The sequence below is a fragment of the Sphaeramia orbicularis genome, chromosome 1 (assembly GCF_902148855.1).
Source record: "Sphaeramia orbicularis chromosome 1, fSphaOr1.1, whole genome shotgun sequence".
In the NCBI taxonomy this organism is placed as follows: Eukaryota; Metazoa; Chordata; class Actinopteri; order Kurtiformes; family Apogonidae; genus Sphaeramia; species Sphaeramia orbicularis.
Genome location: NC_043957.1, coordinates 59275297 through 59298287, shown reverse-complemented (window position 1 = coordinate 59298287; position 22991 = coordinate 59275297). Strand labels below are relative to the sequence as shown.

The window sequence follows — 22991 nt, the reverse complement described above, 5'->3', positions numbered from 1 at the left end:
TTATCTTATCTTATCTTATCTTATCTTATCTTATCTTATCTTATCTTACCTTACCTTACCTTACCTTACCTTACCTTATCTTATCTTATCTTATCTTATCTTATCTTATCTTATCTTATCTTATCTTATCTTATCTTATCTTATCTTATCTTATCTTATCTTACCTTACCTTACCTTACCTTACCTTACCTTACCTTACCTTACCTTACCTTACCTTACCTTATCCTTCAGGTGGTATCAGGCCTATCTGCCCTAGCCCTGCTCAGGTGATGTGTGCACTATTCCACAGTGATGGGTAAACTGACGCTCAGCTGTTATTCTTTTTTCCACTGGTGCCTCAGGTTTCTCCATTGTTCTGGTCATCCTAGCCTCATCTTTGTTGTCCTGAACCTCTGTGAATTCTGTTTCCCTTGGATGGAAATGGAAACTAAACTAACCTTCACCAAACGTCTCCCATCAAATCCCAGTATGACCTTAGTTTGAGCCTTCAGATGTGACGTTCATCCCCAGGACACGGCTCTGTGCCGTCCAAAGTGTCCTCTAGTTCACTTTTTCTTAACCTTACTTTTAACTTAATTTGGCCCTTTTCCACCAAAAGCTCTGGAACTTTATTACCAGGAACTTCTTTGGGTTAAAGAATTCCTGGTAACTGTGTTTCCATTGCACCCCAAAGTTCAGGGAACTCCATGGTCCTGCTCCCTTTTTCTCTTTCCTATAGGAAAAGTAATAAAAATGCATAAATGAGTAACAGAACACATGATGACAGACTCTTCTACTATGATGTGTCATGTGACCTGTCTGACCTGGGCCGTTGTAAACAGCAGTAGATGTTGGACCAGGACACAAACGAGCCACAGGTTCAGAAAAAGAGGTGAGTCCGTCCGGTCCATTTCAGGTGGAAATCACAAACATACAGAATAAATCAGTGTTCAGCTCACAGCGACAACACGAATCCATCCAGTTCTGTGATTTAGGTTTAGAATCAGTCTGTAGACCAGTTAGCATTAGCATTAGCATTAGGTTAACCGGACTTCACTTTTGTCTAAACAGCTGATGCCGCTGACTACTGTTACAGCATGGAACCAACTAAACAGTGAATATTTGTGTCATATTCAGACCTTTGGTTTGTTCGGATCCACTGGGACCGTTGTGCTCCTTTAGTTTCTTTTAATCGTGCATCAGTTTCTTCTTCTTTTCTCGTATTTCTTTAGGCTTGTGTCTTACATTTGGCTCCGACAGCTTTTACTCAAACCTCACTCGTTTTGTGTCAGCAATTCAAAATCCGTCTGAATTTCCTCCTCCTCAAAAACACTCAACAGAGCCTGGACCTCGTCGTCCGTCCACTTGTTGTAGCTTCTCTTTTGGTCCATTTTCCGAACTATCAGAATACAAAGCTTGTGGAAATGAAATGAATGAATTAAATTGCGTGGATGAACGGAATGCGGAAACGCTGTCAGTGTAGTCCGCCACTCAGCGTTCTGCAGCACATAGCCCCGCCCCTAAGAGTTCCTGGTAATCTGAAAAGTACTACCTCACTACCAGGAACTTCTTCGGGGAAAGTTCGGGGCCGGGGGAACGTTATTTACCCGGGTAATTTTCAGTGCAAACGCACTGGGGGTTTTTGAAAGTTGAGGGTAATGCTCAAAGTTCCTGCAAAAGTTCCTGCGGTGGAAAAGGGCCTAGTGTGGTCAAATAAAAACATCATTGTCTTATTTTTCAAATGGTAGAAAACACGATCAGCTCCTGTCACCTTTTTTCTTGTGATTGATCAAACTTCTGTTGGACGAGTCTGCAACAACAAGATTTTGCTCAAAGGAGGATGTCAGAGGTCATGTGGACTCCATCAGCCTACTCCAGTCCAACTAAAGAGACCTCGGCATGGTGCTGAGCCTTTTCTGTTCAGTTGTCAAAGGAAATGTTAACTGACAGCAGAAGCAGATGGATGAGCTGCAGACGTGAGTGTAGAAACAGAGGTTCGATGCTGAGTTCAGTCTCCTGTGTTTTACTGAGAGTTGGTTGAATCATAAAACTCCAGACTCCTGTGTTGATATGCCTGGATTTACTGTGATTCAATCAAACAAATGCAGGAAATGTCAAAGTAGGACTGGTTCTGTGTAAACCACAGATGGTGTGACCCTGGTCATTTTACTGCCGGGTTAAAGGTCAATGACGGATCTCACACATCATTGTCGTTATTGTTCATATTCAACCCAGAGTGGTGGAGTCCACGGCATGTTATCAAGGAGACTGTCACTAATGCCACGTTTCCACTATGTGGGACCGGCTTGACTCCACTCTGGTACCAGGTCCTATTCCAGACCGTTTCCATTACAGGATACTACCAACTTTACCGTACCTGGTTGTCATAGTGATGCGGCATGTTACTTCCGTGCTGTCTGTTCAGAGTCGCTGATAAACTCGCTCGTTGCCTGTTGTCTCATCAAACTCATGCTGAATTTTTACGTCGGCCACCACAGACTGAACCTCCTGGACAAACCATGGTGTGGTTTTACAGACTGTCATCATGTGGATTCACCTACCGACAGATTTACTGGAAACTTCTGCATCTGTTTTTGTAAAAGGGCGGGTCTGAGATGACTCTGACCAATCAGTGGTCTGCAGTGTTTACACGTCACCTTTTAGTATTTGTTCTTCAGTCTTGGAACCTCAGCGGAGGAGATACCAAAAAAACTAGTACGGGGTACCGGATTCCAGTCCCTTTTTTGTAATGGAAACACAAAAAGGCCGAGTCGAGCCGGTACCACGTAGTGGAAACACGGCATAAGATACAAAACCAACATCCTAATGCATTTATTGCATTATTTGGAGGTTTTAGTCATGTCACCCTCTCCTCCCACCTGAGTGGATTCACACTGTCCTATCAGAGACTCCAAAACCCTTTGGTTTACTGTGTGTGAAAGAAGCTCACAGGGCTACTGGCCTACCAACACGAAGGAGATCAAACCCAAACCTGCTATTCCTAGGCCCGTTACAAGCCTTGTGTGCAGAGACAGTCTGAAACTGTCCACATTTTCAGGAAATGGAAACCTGAGGGGTTTTTTGGAAACCACTACACACAAAAAGTACTGAAAACAGGTACTGTTGTATACTGGTACCGGTTCCCAGGGACCGGGTCATGGTACCGTATGGGTTTAAATGTGAAAGGTACCCTCCGTATTCCCCTTCACTGCCGTCAGACTGTAAAACACCTCAGTCTGATGGTTCCTGGATGAATGAGTGCTCTTTTGGTTTTTGTTACTCTTTCTTTTTATTACACTGATGAAAAAAAAGGACATTTCCCACGAGGAGGGGAGGGGGGTGTCCCTGAAATCCACCAGTATTTGTATTTTGGTTGTAATTGTTTGTCTTCTTCCTGTGTCTGATGTCCTCCAGGATGAAGATGCGGCGTCACAGGGTGTTCTTGCTGTGCACGGTGGGCCTGTGTGTCATCTCCTTCCTCCACTACTATAAGGCCCTCCACTACGTCTCCCTCCTACGGGAGCTGTCGGCCCCCTACCCCAACATCAAGTCCTTCATCATGGTCACCGGCTTCTTCTGGAGGGAAAAAGGTGTGGCTTCCACCCCGCTCAGCCCCGCCTCCCCTGAGGAGACCCCTCCTTTACCCATTCTCCACTCGTCAGATACCAAAGACAGAGGCGTGGCCGATCCGGTGGGAGGGGGGGGAGGGGGGATGGGTCTGGGGAAAGAGCGGGTCCTTCCTGGTGGGGCCGATATTGTCGGCAGCGCGGGGCTGGACATGAGACTGGGGGAGGAACCGGCACCCCCCCACCCCTGGAAGAAACCGGACGAGAACCGGCAAGGAGAACCCGTCAATGAGGTAAGAGGGACACATGTTTGGTTCACGATAGCGTTCACACCTGAGCGACGACAGCTACCAGCTGCATTTACAGATCTGAACAGAAGAGCAATAGAGGGTATTAGGGATGAAATGATTACCAGTAAAACAATAAACCGCTGTAAAATCACAGACGGTTAGTATTACCGTTTAAATTCTAATTCTCATGATAACTGTGTTTGATTAACACACTTTTAGGGGAAAAAACCCGATGGAAAGATCTGTTTTTATGTCAAATATTTGAGTATAGTTTTAATTTATTACAAATTTAATTTTCTATACCTAATATTTGGAACCAATATTCACTTTTAAAGTCTTTGAAAGGGTTCGTTAAGCATCTGTGTGTTATTTATGCAATAAATTATATACATTTTTCAAATCGGATTTTATATATATTTTGTGTTTTTTGTCCTTTTATGTTTTTATAGTAGGTTAAAGTTAAAAAAAAATAATAGACAGATAAGATAGATAAAGTTGTGCTGAAAAAACAGATCCCAAACATGGGTATAGTAAACATTTGTTTCTATAGTATATAAAGGCAAAATCAAAAGGACTGAAAAACAGACAAAATAGACTCAGACCACTAAGGGTTAATATTGGAATGTTTCTGACACAGAAGGGACATTGTACCAGTTATTTTATGTATCTATTTAGTTTTTGTTTTTTTTTTTCAAAATACAACTTGGTTAAATTATTTCAGTGTGTGTATTAGTACTTTTTGAACATTTTGAACACAGTTTCAACAATACCACGATAATAATGATAACTGTGATAATTTTAGTCACAATAACCATGATATGAAATTTTCATATCGTTACATCGCTAGAGGGTCTGCACATATGTCACTTCCCCCCCAGGTCATGCCCCTCTAAGCCCAGGCCACGCCCCTCTCAGTCAGACTGAGTGTCTTAAACCAACCTGCTCAGCATGACGGAGTATGGCAGTAAACACAGCCAGAGCAAAGGAACATGGGAAATCTGAAATTAAATGAAGGACAGTTGGACTGGACATGGATCTGTACGAGCTACCAGGGGTTTCTATCATTTTCAGAGTAGATGGTTATTTGGTAAAAGTAGGTGGCTCTTCCCAGATGGCAGGGGGCGGCCCCTGGTGGGGTCCAGGGGCAAAGCCCTGGTGGGGGGTGTATATGGGGGGGGGGGGGGCAAGCTGAAGCCTCCCTCTGCCACATTCAAGCAAAATGACTGTTCTCCATTCCTCATTTGACCTCATTTGACCTCATTTGACCTCATTTTATGACCAGTTTTACAGCTGAACACAGCACTATGGCTGTGTTGCAAAAGTCCAAGTGTCGACCTCAGAACAGGTACAGACTAAAAAAAAAGTGACCTGCTCCAAACTACGTCTAGTGATCTGCATTTACATTATTCTTTGTTCATGTATTATTCATATAACATTTGTACATTTTATATTTGTTGAAAGTCAAATCAACTTTAAAATGATAGTCATTTGGTAAAAACACACATGCTCCTGGATCTTGTAATAAATCTGATGGTCAAATTAATTCAGACTGGGAGATCTGATCAGCAAATGGGCCCTGGAAGATTGGACACAAGTCTGTTACAGCTGAAAATGGACAAATATGCTGAGAACTACTACTGCAGATATATAGGTTTAATAAGGGATACTAGCTGGGTTTGGATTTTTGCCAGTCCATGTATACATTTACAGTAAAAGTTTCCTGAAGCTGGTTTGTTCTGTTTAAATGTGAATATTTCATATTCTATTTCCAACCACCGTCATTCATGTATTTTGGGAAATTTGTTTACATAGAAACTATTAGTTTACTAGGGCGTCTCAAAAATCACTTTTCTCTTCAGATCATGGTACTATTTGAACCAGTTAATCTCCAACATGATAATAGCCCCCCCCAAAAAATTTCAGCAAAATCCGTCAACGTTTTGACCCCCCCACCACAAAGTATAAAGAGCCCATCAAAAAATGCCAAGAACGCTCATTTTAACCCAGAAAGTCACATATAATGAGGTCTGAAGTGTCCAGAAATGGCTTTTTCTGGTATTGTCCAGTGTCCCTGTAATATCAGCTTCATAGGTTATTGTATCAGGTGATATAGAAGTGAAAATAAGGTGATTTTAAGTAAAATAACTCAATTATAGGCTAAAAACTGGAAATACAAAGAAGTTCAGAACAGTAAATCTAGTTGAACACAATGTCTATTTTCTAAACCCCCTTTTCAGCAAAATACAGGTTTGAGTTCCAGACAAATAGAGCTGAACACTTTAATAATAAGGATAAAGACAAGATTTAAGGGCGCATAAATCACAGACTTTAATGATGACATGGTTCTGATCATCTGGACATACTTTTATGTGCAGTTCACACTTTATTCACATATTACTGGCTCTAGAGTTTCTGTTCCATTTCATTCTGTTGAACTCTGGTAGTTTGAATCTGTGGAACCATGTTCCCTCTGTGGGTTCTATCCATGGATGCACTGGCATCATCTGGGATGTCCTGAACACCTGTCTGCAGCAGCGGTAATGACAGACAGCTCCCACACATTCATTCATTCATTCATTCATTCATTATCTGAGCCCACTTTATCCTCACTAGCGTCACGGGGGCGGAGCCTATCCTAGCTACATAGGGGTGAAGGCGGGGTTCACCCTGGACATGTGACCAGTTCATCACAGACTGAACATATAGAGACAAACAACCACACTCACATTCACACCTATGGGGGATTTAGATGAACCCGTTAACCTATCAGAGCATGTGTTTGGATGGTGGGAGGAGCCAGAGGACCAGAGAGAACCCACGCAGATGCAGGAGAACATGTAAACGCCACACAGAAAGGTCCCGCCCCCATGGACTAAAGGTCCCGCCCCCATGGACTAAAGGTCCCACCCCCATGGACTAAAGGCCCCACCCCCATGGACTGCAGGTCCCACCCCCATGGACTGCAGGTCCCACCCCCATAGACTAAAGGCCCCACCCCCATGGACTACAGGTCCCACCCCCATAGACTAAAGGCCCCACCCCCATAGACTAAAGGCCCCACCCCCATGGACTACAGGTCCCACCCCCATAGACTAAAGGCCCCACCCCCATAGACTAAAGGCCCCACCCCCATGGACTTACGGTCCCACCCCCATGGACTACAGGTCCCACCCCCATGGACTACAGGCCCCACCCCCATGGACTACAGGTCCCACCCCCATGTCCTGGTGCTGAATTGAGCCCAGGTCCTTCTGTGTGTGGCTCCAGGTCTGTCCTCTGCACCACTGTGTCACCTCAGACAACAGCCCTCATTTGTCTGTGCTGCAGTTGTGTTTCCATGGCTGCTTTGGTTTCTGTTGGTCCTTTCTCAAACAGACTCAGTCCCACAGTAGACTCAGTCAGGTTCCACAGGTGACGCAGTATGGATGTCTGTACTTTAGGCACTTTAGTATCCATTAAGCATGGGAATGCATTTAAAAACAGCATTTTCTGACAGGTCCTTCATACTTTGCGGTGGGGGGTGGGGGTGGGGTCAAACGTTGACAGATTTTGCTGAAATTTTTTTGGGGAGGTGTTATCATGTTGGAGATTAACTGGTTTAAATAACACTGTGGTCTGAAGAGAAAAGTGATTTTTGAGACGCCCTATAGTTTACATCTTACAAAGATCTGTTATCATTTACAAAATCCATATTTTACTTTTTGGCATTTGAAGCTACAGACATACATGAAGCACAGGAGATCTTAGTGAGACTCCAATATATTAAATGATCATCAGTGTAGATGAGAGAGTTTATTCTTTCTGGGAGAACTCCACATATAGCCCATGCATGCATGTGTTGGGTAAATGGGCACCATTCTGGGGTCCCAGGTGACGTCAAGGTGCATGTGCTCAGCCATGTTTGGATACAGTGCACTAAGAAGGAACGTTAGCCCAAACAAAAGGTCATTTCAGGTCTGATTGGACCCAAAAATACAGCAGAAATGAATGTCAGCTGACACCAAACAGGATCCACAGATCTAGGTTTGGTTTCCTGGATTTGTGGATCCGTCTCCTTCTCTTTTCTTTGTCTTTCAGTGTCTGTAAAACGATAGCTCCCACTGCTTTAAGAACCTGAAAATACAACTGTGACACGTAGCACAATAATCTCAAAAAACCACAATAATATTAGTTAAATGGATTATTGCCCCAGATAATTTTTTATCTTTATACACCAGGTAACTGACTTTGCTGTGCCCTGGGCAACGTCTACATATTTGCAATGTGCTTGACCGTCAGTGTCTCCTTATCTTCTCAGACACCCAGTAAAAATTTAGGGCCCAGACGAGGCCTGGACTGCCAAGGCCATGGGGGTTATCTTAAAAGGTAAAAGACTTACCACTGAATAGGACAATAGGACAATGAAGAAAAAATTAACCAGTAGGCAGGGTTGAAGTCAAAAAAAAAAAGTTTAGACCAGAATCTGGTTTATTAAAAACAGTAATAATTCACAAAAATCAAAAAATTGTGAGTCGTCAGAGAAGGCAGTTTAACACTAGTATCTCAAAACAAGCACACTATTCGTCTAACGTAAGAAGCTTCTTTGATACATTTTATAGTCTTTAGTGACTCTTAGAAGACTTCCCATCGTTATTCCCATATTTGGTTACATTTATGCCGCATACACAATATGATTGGTTAAAACAATTGTTGCAGACAAACACGTCACCGACATACGTCAAATCACTCCACGTAGGTTAATTCCAGGAAAAACCATATTTGAAAGGTCGTCCTAGTTCAGTGGTTCTCAACCTTTTTTACCCCTGACCCCATTTTAACATCACACATTTCTGGCGACCCCAGACATTCAAAACAGAGATTTTTTTTTCTTTTGCTAAAATTAATTTGTTTTTGATCATGTAATAGTTTGCTATACTATGTCGCAGATAAACGTTAATTTTAGAGGACATTTAGTCTGTATAATGTCTATTATTGTGGACAGAGGCAGTAAATCCAGGTGTAGATTACTGCACAAAGGCTCAGGATCTGTCCAGTCAGTCCAGCTGGGATTTACAAGGAGGACAATTAATACTGAACAAACAAGAACTGAAACTATGAATTATGAAAGAGCTGCAGCATCTGAAACTGACCACAGTGAACATTTGACACAGAAACAGAACCACAGCGCTGCAGTTTCAGCTTCAGTTTGTCTTTTATGGACTGTCTCTCTCAACTCACCATATATTTTTTTATTAATATGTTTTTTAGCTTACCAGCCGACAGGCCGTAAGCTATTGTCATCATGCAGCATCTGCCGGCGGCAGCAGCGTCTGTCGTCGTCGTCTGTCGTCCGTTACAAAAATTTCAATCGTCTTCTTCTCCAAAACTACAATTCTGATTGACTTCAAACTTGGTATACAGCTTCTTTATGATGATGTCAACAAAAGTTAGTGAAATTATTTGGATCTGGATCTGATTCTGGATTTGGTGCCACTTTGAAAACTGTCCCTATTATCAGAGATAGGAAGTGGAACAATGTAATAACTCAGTAAATCTAAATTATCTCCAGTGTAAATGTCTCCAGTCCAGCCCTGATGGGGAGATGAGCCAAACATAATGTCCACATGCTGATCAGGATCTTCTTCTGGATCTGGAACTGACGCAAAATTTAACATGGGCTCTTATGGGAAAACATTTCAATCGTCTTCTTCTCTGAAACTCCAGTTCTGATTGACTTCAAACTTGGTCTACAGCTTCTGTATGAGGATGTCAACACAAGGGATTGAAATTATTTCAATCCAGATCTGATTCTGGATTTGGTCCGACTTTGAAAAATTTTCCCATTATAACAGATAGGAAGTGGATTGATCCAATAAATCAGTATCAATGATATCAGGTGTGAATTTGAATTTTTTACAGATCTGATTGGAATATGAGCAAAACATGGACTATTTCTGTAATAGAATAAATACACAGAACTGAGGGAGAATAAATGGATCTGGATACATTTACCTAAGCTTTGAATTTGGACGCTAAGATACAGGGCCATTGGTCCAATTTTTTATTTTTGTTTTTATCAATTACTAGAAATTTCAGGCGACCCCATTTGAATTCCAGGCGACCCCATGTGGGGTCCCGACCCCAAGGTTGAAAAACATTGCCCTAGTTTAACCTCCGCTGTAGACATTTTAGGAAACATGAAAGACAGCATTTTGTACATTTAACAGTTTATGTAAAGGTCACACTTTGATTTTAATGTTTGAGCACGGAGGTCAGCTTTTAGATATCACAACCACAGTGAGCGTCAAAGTACGCCCTGGTCTTAGTCTTGCACAATTAATGTAAGCACTTTTTAACCACAATCAGTAGTCTTGCAGAATTAATGTGAGTGCTTCTTAACCATAATTGGATTACCGAAACCATTCCGCCTTCCATTCCGCCTTGCAAAACAAACATTTTGTGCTGATTATCGACTCTTTTGTCACTATTCAGCAAAAAGTTGAAAGTGCACAGAAATTACCTTAGAACAAATACAGGTCAACGCACCTTTTAAGCAAACAACTTGTCAAGCAAAACACCCATTAAGCAAACAATTTATAACATTACATTTCTTCTTTCTTTTTTTTTCATATATTTTCACTTTGGTTTTAGCTTACGGCCGATAGGCTGTAAGCTGTTGTCCTCATGTGGCCTCCGGCGTCGTCGTCTGTCCTCTGTTACAAAACTTTCCATCGTCTTCTTCTCCGAAACTACAATTCTGATTGGCTTCAAACTTGGTATACAGCTTCTGTATGATGATGTCAACAAAAGTTAGTGAAATTATTTGGATCTGGATCTGATTCTGGATTTGGTGCAACTTTGAAAAATTTCCCCATTATCAGAGATAGGAAGTGGATTGATCCAATACTATCCTCTGGTCTGTCTGTCCATCACCTAACCCTCTGGACCACACAGCCCCCCCCCCCCAAATACCATGATAGATGAGCCGTCTTCAAATCCCATATTTTCATTCCAAAGACATTCAGACACCCTTTGCTGCATATAGATCCTTAAAGTCCTTCCATTGTTATTTGATGGTTCCATACTTTCACATATATATTTCCAACACATTTCACTACAATTTATGACCACAGTGGACCTATGGTCAGTCAGTCAAGCCATTATTGTATGTACAGAATATGTGTGAAACACTTGTTTCAACAAAGCCAGGCCTAGCAAAGAATAAATCCTGACCGTCCATGCTTTCAGCTTGGACTATTTCTGTAATAGAATAAATACACAGAACTGGGTGATCATAAATGGCATCTGGATACATTTCCCAAAGCTTTGAATTTGGCCACTAAACTACAGGGCCATTGGTCCGATTTTTATTCAATATTGTTCTTCAGTTTAGACAGTATTGAAGCCAACGCTGTCACTCACCTCCCTCTTTCTGCCACTCAGTGGGCGGAACCGCCGTGAGTTCCACTAGCGGTGACATCACGTGCAGACCCTCTACAGAAGAAGAGCCTTCAACTGGAGGGACTGAAATGTGTCATGTAGCAATAAATTATTTAATCTGAACCTATGAAATATTTCGGGGAGTGTTAAAATTGTCCTGTGGAGAAATGGTTTAGTGGTTTGATGAGTCCTGATGAAACCTGGTCCCATGGGTACCATGGGTGCATCAGGGGTCCATGGAACCCATAATCAAAGCTAAAGGCATTCCATCCAAAATATTTTGTCTGGGATTATTTTGGCTTTCCAGTTTATAATCCAGCAACAACAAAGTGGCTCCAAAACTCCAAATATGATCCAATCAGATTAACTGATATAGCGTCACATCATAACCAAACTTATCTGATGACACTGGACTGGTAGAGCTGGAATAAACCAGACCCTTAGTGTCATGATGTGGTGCGAAGCAAAACACCTAGAACCAGTCCAATGCTTTAGCTGAGACGAACAGGTTCAACCAAAGCTGATCATACTCAGCAGTTCCAGATGACATCCTCATATCACACGTCAGTGGCTAACAAAGCTCATCTGTGTTGGAGCATCTGCCCATTCACGGAACACTTCCACCTACAAGTGGATGTTTGTTTGTTTGTTAGCAACTTTACGGGAAAACTATTACAACCGTCTTTACTCAGGCTGTGTATCGGCAAGAATCTGGAGATACGATTCAAATCACAATACTAGGATCATGATCATGAACATGAACATTCTTGCACAGCTGCTTGTTTTGCACTGTCATGCACTGCTGTCACTTAAAGGAAACCGCAGTTTTCAGCACATATGGTAGTGTATATATGTATATAATACCTTTTTTCTCTTTTTCACTTCTGAAGGCAAATACTTCTGTTTTTCTATATTCTTCATCTTATTTTTTCATTTTTGACATCTGCCTCTTTTAACTGTTTGCACCAGGAGAACTAAGACAAATTCCTTGTAATGTAAAAATTACTTGACAATAAATCTGATTCTGATTCTGATTCTAACTGAACGATGCAATATATCACAATATATCATGATACTGTTAAAGCAATTTTTTGTTTGTTTCTATTTTTTTTAAGATTATTTCCTGGAAGAATTGAAATACACCAGTAATATGTACAAATACTAAACACATTTTTATTTGATCAGAACAGGATCTAATGTTATATCACAACATTTTTCTTATCCTCCTAGTTTCCAAAGGAACTCCCATCTGCCTCTCAGACAGTAAAAAGTGTTTTTAGGATGCATCAAATAACCATTATTTAATAAAACAGTGTTACATAATAATAAATAAAATATAAACAATAAAGAAAACCTAAAAACAAAAGTGAACCTCCACAAGATCGGCATTTGAATAAATACCTAAAAAAATATCCATCTACTATTTTTAATATCGATACAGTATCATGAAATGAAATATCACGATATATTGCAGAACCGATATTTTCTTACCGCCCTAATCTTTCCCAAATCGTCCCCACAGATAGGCCTAGGCCCTGGGACCAACCCATTCAATTTTGGTCCCAGTAGACCAAAGTTTAAGGTCACAGCAAGGTCACAACATCTACGATTTTCCATCTGTCATCATTGAGACTCTGATTCTCCTCCAGTTGGATCCACCTGTAGTTTAGAACAATCTCTTGTATCTGGAACTAAATTGTCCACATCCACTGTGGAATGTGGACTCTGTGGACATTTACATTGAACATTGAAAATCCCATTTCCCACACATTTAAAATCAGAACTCAACTAATATTGATGTGAATTGAATCTAATTGGACAGACACATGACTGGGACCAGATTCAACTGTTTGTGCTGTATGGAACAACCTGGAAACTGTGGAATTTACACAGAAAGAGTCCATCCACACATGCACAGCATTCAGGGTGAAGGAGGAGCTCTGAGTTCTGAACACTGGTTTTTGACAGTGTTTAGTTTGATATTCATGTCCACGTTTACTGATACTGATATTTATCAACGTACTTATTTATGTATTTACTCCGTGACTTACAGTCGTCCTCAAAATGATTCATACCCCTGCCATTTTTTGTAACTTTTTGTTTTTGTGATGAAATGAATGAGTTTTGTCAAGTTTGTTTGTGACTTATATGTGATACACAAGTGAGGAAATAAGAACTAATGATACTTGGAGAAATACTTTATTTCAGGAGTATTTTATTAGAGGATTTCTAAAAAACGCCATGTTCAAAATTATTCATACCCTAGGTTTATTAAGTCCAAAGTCTTTTCTTAATAGTCAGTAGAATAGCCTTTGTTCTTGATAATGGTTCCTGTAAGTGTCCACAGGTTCTCTTCTGTCTCCTGTGGGGTTTTGGTCCACTCTTCCAGGACCAAAGCCTCCAGCTGGGTCCGGTTGGATGGTCTCCTACCCATCACTCTGGTCTTTGGCTCCCTCCACAGATCCTCTATATGATTTAGGTCAGAGCTTTGACTGGGTCATGTCCTTGAACCACTGCTGCACTACCTTGGTGGTATGCTTGGGGTCAGTGTCCTGCTGGGACGTCCAGTCAGGACCAGTCTAGAGTTTCTTTGGTCCAGGAAGAGTGGACCAAAACCCCACAGGAGACAGAAGAGAACCTGTGGACACTTACAGGAACCATTATCAAGAAAAAAGGCTAATCTACCGACTATTAAGAAAAGACTTTGGACTTAATAAACCGAGGGTATGAATAATTTTGAACATGGCGTTTTTTAGAAATCCTCTAATAAAATACTCCTGAAATAAAGTATTTCTCCAAGTATCATTTGTTCTTATTTCCTCACTTGTGTATCACATATAAGTCACAAACAAACTTGACAAAACTCATTCATTTCATCATAAAAACAAAAAGTTACAAAAAATGGCGGGGTATGAATAATTTTGAGGACGACTGTAGGTGTAAGACTTGGGTATTATAAATTAAACTGGTCTTACATTCTTTTGAATGGGTGGTATTGGTCGTCTAATTTGGGAAAAAAAATTGGGAGTTTTGCTTTCCTGCCCCAAATCCTTTCTACCCTTTGGCCCCAAACGGCTGAAGGGGTTTGGTAATGGTTTTGTGGCCTGTCCATCTGACTGTCTGTTCATTCAATGATGTAATCACATTATCTGAAGAATGCACTGACATATCTGCACCACGTTTATCCTGTGGATGCATCAGGGTATGGAGCAGAAGAACACTGAACACAGGTGACCTTTGACCTACTGTTTCAAGGTCAAGTGGCGTCAAATGGAGACATGAGCCCTGTGTTGGGGTTAGGGATGTAACGATTACCGGTATAACAGTAAACGGCGGTAAAATTGCAGACAGTATTACCGTTTAAATTCTAATTCTCATGATAACTGTGTTTGATTACTGCACTTTTAAGGGAAAAAACCCGATGGAAAGATCTGCTTTAATGTCAAATGTTTGAGTATAGTTTTAATTTATTACAATTTTAATTTTCTATACCTAATATTTGGAACCAGTATTCACTTTTAAAGTCTGTGAAAAGGTTCATTAAGCATCTGTGTGTTATTTATGCAATAAATTATATACATTTTTCAAACTGGATTTTTTTGCGTGTGTGTTTTCTGTCCTTTTATGTTTTTATAGTAGGTTAAAGTGAAAAAATAATAGACAGATGATATAGATGAAGTTGTGCTGAAAAAACAGATCCAAACATGGGTATAGTAAACATTTGTTTCTATAGTATATAAAGGCCAAATCAAAAGGACTGAAAAACAGACAAAAAAACAGACTCAGACCACTAAGGGTTAATATTGGAATGTTTCTGACACAGAAGGGACAGTGGGACTGTTATTTTATTTGTTGTTGGGGTTTTTTTGGGTTTTTTTTTGTTTTTAAGTACAACTTGGTTAAATATTTCCCACCCTTTCCAGGAGAGACCTCAGGACGGTTCGAAGGTGTGGGGTCCCAGCCGTCCGGCCCACCCCGCTGCTGAGGCTCCAGTGGGTGGGAAACAACACCAGGCCATCCTGGTGAAGGAGGACTTCGCAGACCCCTTAGAGTCCATGGGGAACCTGCACACCCTGACCCACCAGCTGCAGGACGACAAAACACCGTACTTTGTCCGAACTAAAGTGGGAGCCCTGTGCTTCAGGCAGGGAACAGAGGTAGCCACACCAAAGGAGTACTCTGGGAAAGCGGGGGGCTCAGCGGTCAGCGGAGCCGGGGAAGGGGCCGCAGCTTTGGCCGCCGGACAGCGCAGACCTCTGGAGGCCCAGCCGCAGCCGTCCGGCCCCCCGAAGGCCAAGGTCCGGTCCAGGGGCGGCGGGAAGCGCCTGGTCAAGTGTGTGTGTCGGCCTGGGTGGCACGGCCCCTACTGTGGGGTTCCCACCATGGTGTACCACTCCAACCTGCCCACCAAGGAGCGCCTGACGCCCAGAGAGACGCCACGAAGGGTCATCAACGCCATCAACGTCAACCATGAGTTCGATCTGCTGCACGTACGCTTCCACGAACTGGCCCAGGCTGTGGACCTGTTCCTGGTGTGTGAGTCCAACTTCACCGCCTACGGAGAGAAACGACCTCTGAGGTACGGATAATCTAGAACACTGTTTTATATAACACCGTTATACGTACCATCTATAACACCGGTATATAAACGTCTATAACACCGTTATACGTACCGTCTATAACACCAATATATGTACCATCTATGAGACCATTATATAAACGTCTGTAACACTATTATACGTACCGTCTATAACACCGTTATATGTATTGTCTGTAACACCGTTATACATACTGCCTATAACACCAATATATATACTGTCTATAACAACATTATATAAACATCCATAACACCGTTATATATACTGTCTATAACATCATTATATGTACTGTCTATAACGCAGTTATTTGTTTTTTTATGACTTGAACGTTATTAACTTTTTTTAAAAAGAAAAAATATAGAACCTACATAATATGCAATCCCACACCTTAAGCCAGTTGTTCATGCAAGTACACTAAAGACATGTGGACAATATCAAACAAAACAAAATATAAATAAACCCAATGAAGACGGTGACAACAACACTCATGTACAAGGTTACAGCAGTCAGTACTGATCACTGAGTCAAACTCTTGAGCTGGATACGACATTGACCTGTATAGGAAAAGTAGGGGGCTCATTTGTTGTTGTAATCATCCACTCTGTTTAACAGTCTGTACGGTAATCGTTCAGATGCTGCCAGTTGACCAACACAGGTACACCACTGGGGGAAAGTCGCAGTCGATGGGGCCTTCCACCCCCTTACCAAGAGTTTTCTCCCCAGCATGATGGCAGTTTGTACCCACTGCACATGAGAAGAGGGCAAATCACTGTCAACCCAAGGATCCTCTAGCACATAAAGCCTGTTAGGAAAGGAAACACCCTGACCAACACCTCTCTCCACAACAGTGTGAACTGAAGACCAGTATTCCTGGACTTCGGGACATTCCCAGAGCGTATACAAAAATGTGCCACTATCGTGCTGGCACTTCCAACAGACGTCGGTACCCGCTAGCCCCACCTTGTGTAACCTAGACTGGTATACTCGTTTAAGATCTTTAATTGGACCAATTTTGATCATAATTCTCGCAACAATTTTTTCATATTCTTAAGAATTCTCCTCCACTTAACTTCTGAGAAGCTGACCTTTAAATCAGTTTCCCATCTTCATTTAAGAGACTCTACATTAAGATCAGAGGCCGACAATAACATTTGATAATAGACTGACACCTCATGCCCACGTCCAAAAAAATGTTTTATGTCCTCCAGAGTATCACAGCTTGAGCGGGGCTTTGTGGGTGAGCCAAACGTATTTACCACCAAATGTCACAATTGCAGATACTTCCAAAAATCTTGCTGGGGTGAATTAAAATCCTGTGCAAGTTTTTCAAAAGATTTCAATATATTCTTTTCATATAAACCCCCCAACACTGTTATACCTCTCTGAAAGCAGGACTTCCAAAAAACAAAAGAAGGTGACTTAGCTATGCAGAGTTTGGGATTGTGCCAAATACCAGCAGATTGATTGAGGATGGGGGTCAAATTTAAAAGTTTTGGACATTTTCTTCCATACTCCTTTTAAGTGAGACAGGACAGGATGTGAGTGGGTGGGAGGGGTGAGATTAGTAGATAGACTGTAAAGTGGTGGAAAGGGTAAACAAGCTATGCCCTCAAGATAGAACCACGGGGGTGCTTTCTCGGGGGGGGGGGGGGGGGGGGGCAATGTACCAAAAACCTGGGAGAAAAGGCATAATGATAGCCACTAATTGGACCATGCCCTGTTTGTCATCTGTCCAGTTTCCTGCGGCTCCTCCTCAATGGTACCTACGACTACATCCGCCACAAGATCTTGTACGTGTTCCTCGATCACTTCCCAGATGGCGGTCGCCAGGATGGCTGGATCGCCGATGACTACTTGCGTACCTTCCTGACACGAAATGGCATGTCCCGAATCACTGGTGTAAGGTCAGATGACATTTTTGTTATCAACGATGCTGATGAAATCCCAGCACACGAGGGCCTCCTCTTCCTCAAACTGTTCGATGGCTGGACGGAGCCTTTTGCCATCCACATGCGCAAGGTAACAAGAATACTTGTGTCGTATGTTTATATGCGTTTATATGTGTTGTCTTTCAACACAGTCATTGTTTCAACAGTTGTCATAGACCGTCATCATATCACACAGTCACAGTCCATTCACTCAGTTCATCCAGGTGATGTCAACAGGTGTTCCAGATCTAAAGGACCGGAGTCCAAGACTGGACTTGGTTCTGCTGGCCAAAAACTTCAAATTGTTTGTTTTTTTTAAAAACTCACCAGGAGAATTCATTAAAGGCAACCAAGATTTATTGAACAAAATATCTGAGAGAAATTCACATTCATCAAGATAAAGCAGAACAACTAAACAATAGGTCAGGTTTTCACCTTACATTCATCTACTAATGTCATTTTCACACATTTTCTAATCATCATTTTCACTGGATTGACTAATGAAATCCATTAGAACACTTTCAAAACATATTATCAGATTCCACCAGTAGGTCTTGGATGTGTTCTGGACATGTCTTGGCCATGTCTTAGATCAGTGTCGGCTGCTCGTCTTTCAGACAGGGGAAGCTCATTGGCAGCTTACATCACAAAAACTGTCAAGTTATTTAAACATAAATCCATCCCTCCATTCCTTTTTCAGAAAATGCTCAGTGACCTTATCGTACACAGTAGGCGTCTTTTTCAGGGACTTGATAGTTCGTTCACTTCGACCTAGCCAACAGTATGATTGATTTAACGATCTACAAAACGATATTAAACTTGAACAAGAAATGATTAAATTATGGAACTGAAACAAGAAAACGTGTAAATTCAGTTCAGTGTACCCAGTTAGTCCAGTGGTTGTGTTTTCTTTCAGGTCAGTAAATGAACAGTTCATTTGGTTTCTGTGATTTCACAGCAGAATGTGTGACGGTATTAAACTGAACTGTGTCAGTGAAGGAGCAGATCTGAAAACAGCTGTCAATCAAACAGGATTCAGCCTTAGGACCCATCCTCCAATCGGCACGTGGAAGCTCAGGGTCTGGCCCGGCCGAGCTCCGCCCACAGCTCCATTCACCCCCAGAGACGCCAAACGTCTGGGGGCGGGACAACACAGTGTCATGTGTCCAGTGCTGGTCCAGTCTGTAGTGGTTTTTCCAGCAGTTCCACTCAGTTCCATTGAAGTGCATGGACGCTGAGCGTCTACGGACAAATGCACTGAGCAGAGATGGAATGAACAAACACAGACACGGGAATGGAGGAGAAGTGAACAACATCCAGTCCACTGATCTGGGATCAAACTGATTCTGAACCAACTGGTCTGAGAGATGAACGTGTTCCAACACATTTGGAGTCAATGAAATGAAAACAACTGAACAGATTTGAGCATTTAATGGGAGTCATTTTAGGAGAAGATGAGCTTCCACTGCAGTCTGACACTAAACAACTATGTCTTAGAAGTATCTTGAACGTGTCTTAGGCATGTCTTAGCTGTACCTTGGACATGTCGTAGCTGTACCTTGGACGTGTTCTGGACATGTCTTGGATGTATGTTGGACACTGTTAATAATATTATTTTCTGACTTAAATCTACCATTACATTGTCAAGCAGGGTTTTATCACCAGAAAATTATACAACACAAGCATGCGTACGAGGGCTGTTCAATAAGTTCATGGCCTCACCCAGAAATACTGGTTGTTATAATACAGGATGTTACATTCTTTCGTGATGGGATAGTGATGCTTGAACATCGATGGACCAAGTACATTGCTGTAAATGGAGATTATGTTGAAAAATAAAATATAAATTATCAGTCTGTGTTGTTCTGTTCTGGGTGAGACCATGAACTTATTGAACAGCCCTCGTATATTTCAGCGGTATTAAAACCACATGCTCTGTCCCCAAATAAACATGACCAGTTTGTCTGTATCTAACTTATAAACACATGTTGACTTATAATTGTGTGTGTGTTTCTGGGCAGTCTTAATGGACTGGTGCTGAACAGTAAACCCCTGCAGCTATGTCTTCAGTCGGTAGTAGAGCTGACCTTACCGGTCGGACTGCCGACGGTGTGCGAATAATGAAACACTGACCCCTGTCTGACCTTGTCTTTGTGTATTTTCTGTTTTTCCATCCAGTCACTCTATGGATTCTTCTGGAAACAGTTCGGCTCATTAGAGGTGGTGTCGGGCTGCACAGTGGGAATGCTTCGTGATGTCTACGATGGCGACGGTATCAAGCTTCGTCGTCGTGAATACTATACCATGCCAGGCTTCCGCAAGTATGAGAATGACACGGGACACATCCTGGTGCAGTGGTCCGTGGGTAGCCCCTTCCACTTTGCTGGCTGGCACTGCTCCTGGTGCTTCACACCTGAGGGCATCTATTTCAAGCTAGTGTCAGCGCAGAACGGAGACTTCCCACGATGGGGCGACTATGAGGACAAGCGCGACCTCAACTACATCCGAGATCTGATCCGGACGGGGGGTTGGTTTGACGGCTCCCTGCAGGAATATCCCCCAGTGGACCCTAAAGAACATATGTATGCACCCAAGTACATGTTAGAGCACTTTGACAGGTACCGCTACCTCCTGGAGAACCCTTACAACAAGGTGTCCAAACTGAGCGACGGGTAGGAGTTCAGCATACGGGGAATGTTTGTGAAGTAACTGGTAAGTCCTGAGTGAGGCCTCGGCACTGAGTTTTGGGGCAGAATGGTACTGATACTCTTTTGGAGTGATACTAAATGGATCTTCCAGGGATGGAAAATATCATCATCAGTAACATTATCATTTTGGGATGTAAAACACTGACTCGCATCCGTCGTGGATTTAAGGAGACAGCATTGAGAGGATACAACCACTGGAAACCACCCATAGATGTCCTGAGTTCCCCTCTTTGAGGACGTCGTCCTGCCCTTGTCCTCACTTTGAACACACTGGCTGCCTGACAGAGGATGTTCAACCAGGATGTTTTTCAGGCGTATGTAACAAGTGCAAATGGGAAACGTTCACTTTTTGTTTCTGTGAGTGTTGGCAAAGTTGGAATGGCTCGTCTGATGTTATTGCGCTACCCACCATTTTCAGATGTCTTCCTGTCATATTTGGTGACCTTCCAAAATGAAAAAAAGACTGTCCTGCCCTGTCCAACGGACCACTATGGGATCTTATTACAGAAAAAATATGTAACATAGTGAATGGTGAGAAACAAATTCATTTTGAATCCTTTTGAATCCTTTGAATTTATTACAGATGTGATATTTCTCAATGTCAAAGACATAATGACCTTGTTATAACACTATTAAGTCTACACACCAAATGGAAGTCACAGATCTGCTGATTATTCACAGACCACAGAGCCTTTATTTTATCTTTTATATATTTATTTGTAAATGATGTCATAATTCAAATGAAATCATAAAAGGATGAGCCTCTCACCGCTGATTGCCGTACATATTTGTTTTCCCAAAGGTCCCATGGAGCTCAGTGGAAGGGGCGGGACTTAGTCTGTGGATACGTCATTTTGGGTCTCAGTAGAACATAGGGAATTCTGCAGTATTTAAAGCAACACCATGGAACTTTTGCTGGCAGGGTCCCCCTAAAGTCAGGAAACGGTATTGTCTGTAACAACTGCCGTAAAACCTGAATCTCATTTGTTGACAAGCCATTGATGCCGGCAAACGTCCTGAGGCAAGACAGTTAATGTGCAGTGGATCCTTTCTAGTCCACCAGTACCAGGTCCAGGTCTCCATGGGCAGAGCATCCTTCCTCCTCTTCCAATCACAGCTGGTCCAATATTCCCCCTAGCCCCTCCTCTTCTTTGGTCCCTCCCAGTCTGTCTTGTCTTTGTCTCTGTGGACAACACTAGGGCTGAGTATCATGGCCAATTTTCTTCATCGATTCGATTTTGATTCATAAGGTTCTGAATCGATTAATTGCGATTCGATTCGATTCAGTATTAATTGATTAATTCAGATTCATTTAGTGATACCAGAGTACAATTTTGAGTTGTAACTTGATTATTTGACTACTGCAGCCATGCAACACAGACTCAATATTGATATTAGAAAGGAAATCAATCTGACATTTCATCAGTAAACAGATGAATCTGCTCTGAAATAATGAACACAAACATGTCCAGTTTTCTCCAGTGGATCAGAACAGACTTCTGTCTCATCTTTATTCTGTTTTATACCTGCTGCTTCCAGCCTTAAGGCACATTCTTGTCACCCTGGGGCACTGACACCAGTTTGGCCCCCCTGAAACAGAATCATGTTGGGCCCTTGGTACAAGAAACTCACTGGAGGGGGAGAGTGGGCGGAGCTTCATGATTTCTGCTTTACTATTCCTCTGACTCCGCCCTCAGTCACAGGTGATCCAAGTTAATATTTCTAGAACGACTGGCTTCTGTGACCCGCCTCTGCTGGTCAGTTCCTCTGCACTACAGGTTCAAGTTTGAGGCAGGGAGGACCTCCCACTGAGGGATTTTCCCCACCCTACTTCCCACTGAGGGGTTTTCACCACCCTTCCTCCCACTGAGGGGTTTTCACCACCCTTCCTCCCACTGAGGGGTTTTCACCACCCTTCCTCCCACTGAGGGGTTTTCTCCACCCTTCCTCCTACTGAGGGGTTTTCCCCACCCTTCCTTCGCTTTCCTCCTGCGCCAGAACCATCGTGGGCATGACCAAGACACCCCGTCTCCGTGAGGGGCTCGCGAGATGGAGTCAGCCACGCTTCTGCATCGGTGGTTTCCGGGTCATTTACTCGCGGTCCTGCTCTAAAAAGTCGGTCTCATCCACCATTAATCAGTTACGCAAAATTAAACAGAAATCAATCCAAAATCGATTAAATTGATTTTTTTTACCCAGCCCTAGACAACACCCTTACCCTCTGTGCTTTTCTTGCTCCTTCAGTCATGTGACCTTTAGTCTTTTTGTTTCTTTCCTTCACTCCTAACTTCGTTGTCCTTCCTCATCTTCTAAAGCTGGAGGGGGGATATGACATACGTCCTAAACCCGTCCAGTTCTGTAGTTCTGTTTGTCGGGGTTCCAAACCCAAACCAGAAGTGTCCTAGTGTCAGTGCAGGAGATGCCGACACTCTGGACACATGACCACAGAGGAACGGAACCTACTGGAGTTGGTGTAAAACGAAAACGACCTGGAAAATAGAGT

The 22991-nt window shown here is 42.4% G+C and overlaps 1 protein-coding gene across 2 annotated transcripts in view; it reads left to right on the top strand.

Annotated features, from left to right (window-relative positions):
• mgat3b (beta-1,4-mannosyl-glycoprotein 4-beta-N-acetylglucosaminyltransferase b) overlaps nt 1–21832 on the top strand; it is a 38254-nt gene extending 16422 nt beyond the window's left edge. The window contains exons 2-5 of one of the 2 annotated variants that reach the window (XM_030146638.1): nt 3394–3838; nt 15178–15833; nt 17589–17871; nt 19959–21832. In XM_030146638.1, the coding sequence (XP_030002498.1) occupies nt 3395–3838; nt 15178–15833; nt 17589–17871; nt 19959–20456 (1881 nt within the window). In that variant the 5' untranslated portion in view covers nt 3394 and the 3' untranslated portion in view covers nt 20457–21832. Of the gene's footprint in view, nt 1–3382; nt 3839–15177; nt 15834–17588; nt 17872–19958 lie in introns of those variants that run through there. The other variant, XM_030146628.1, reaches the window with a different exon arrangement.
• Nucleotides 21833–22991: the final 1159 nt, after the last annotated feature.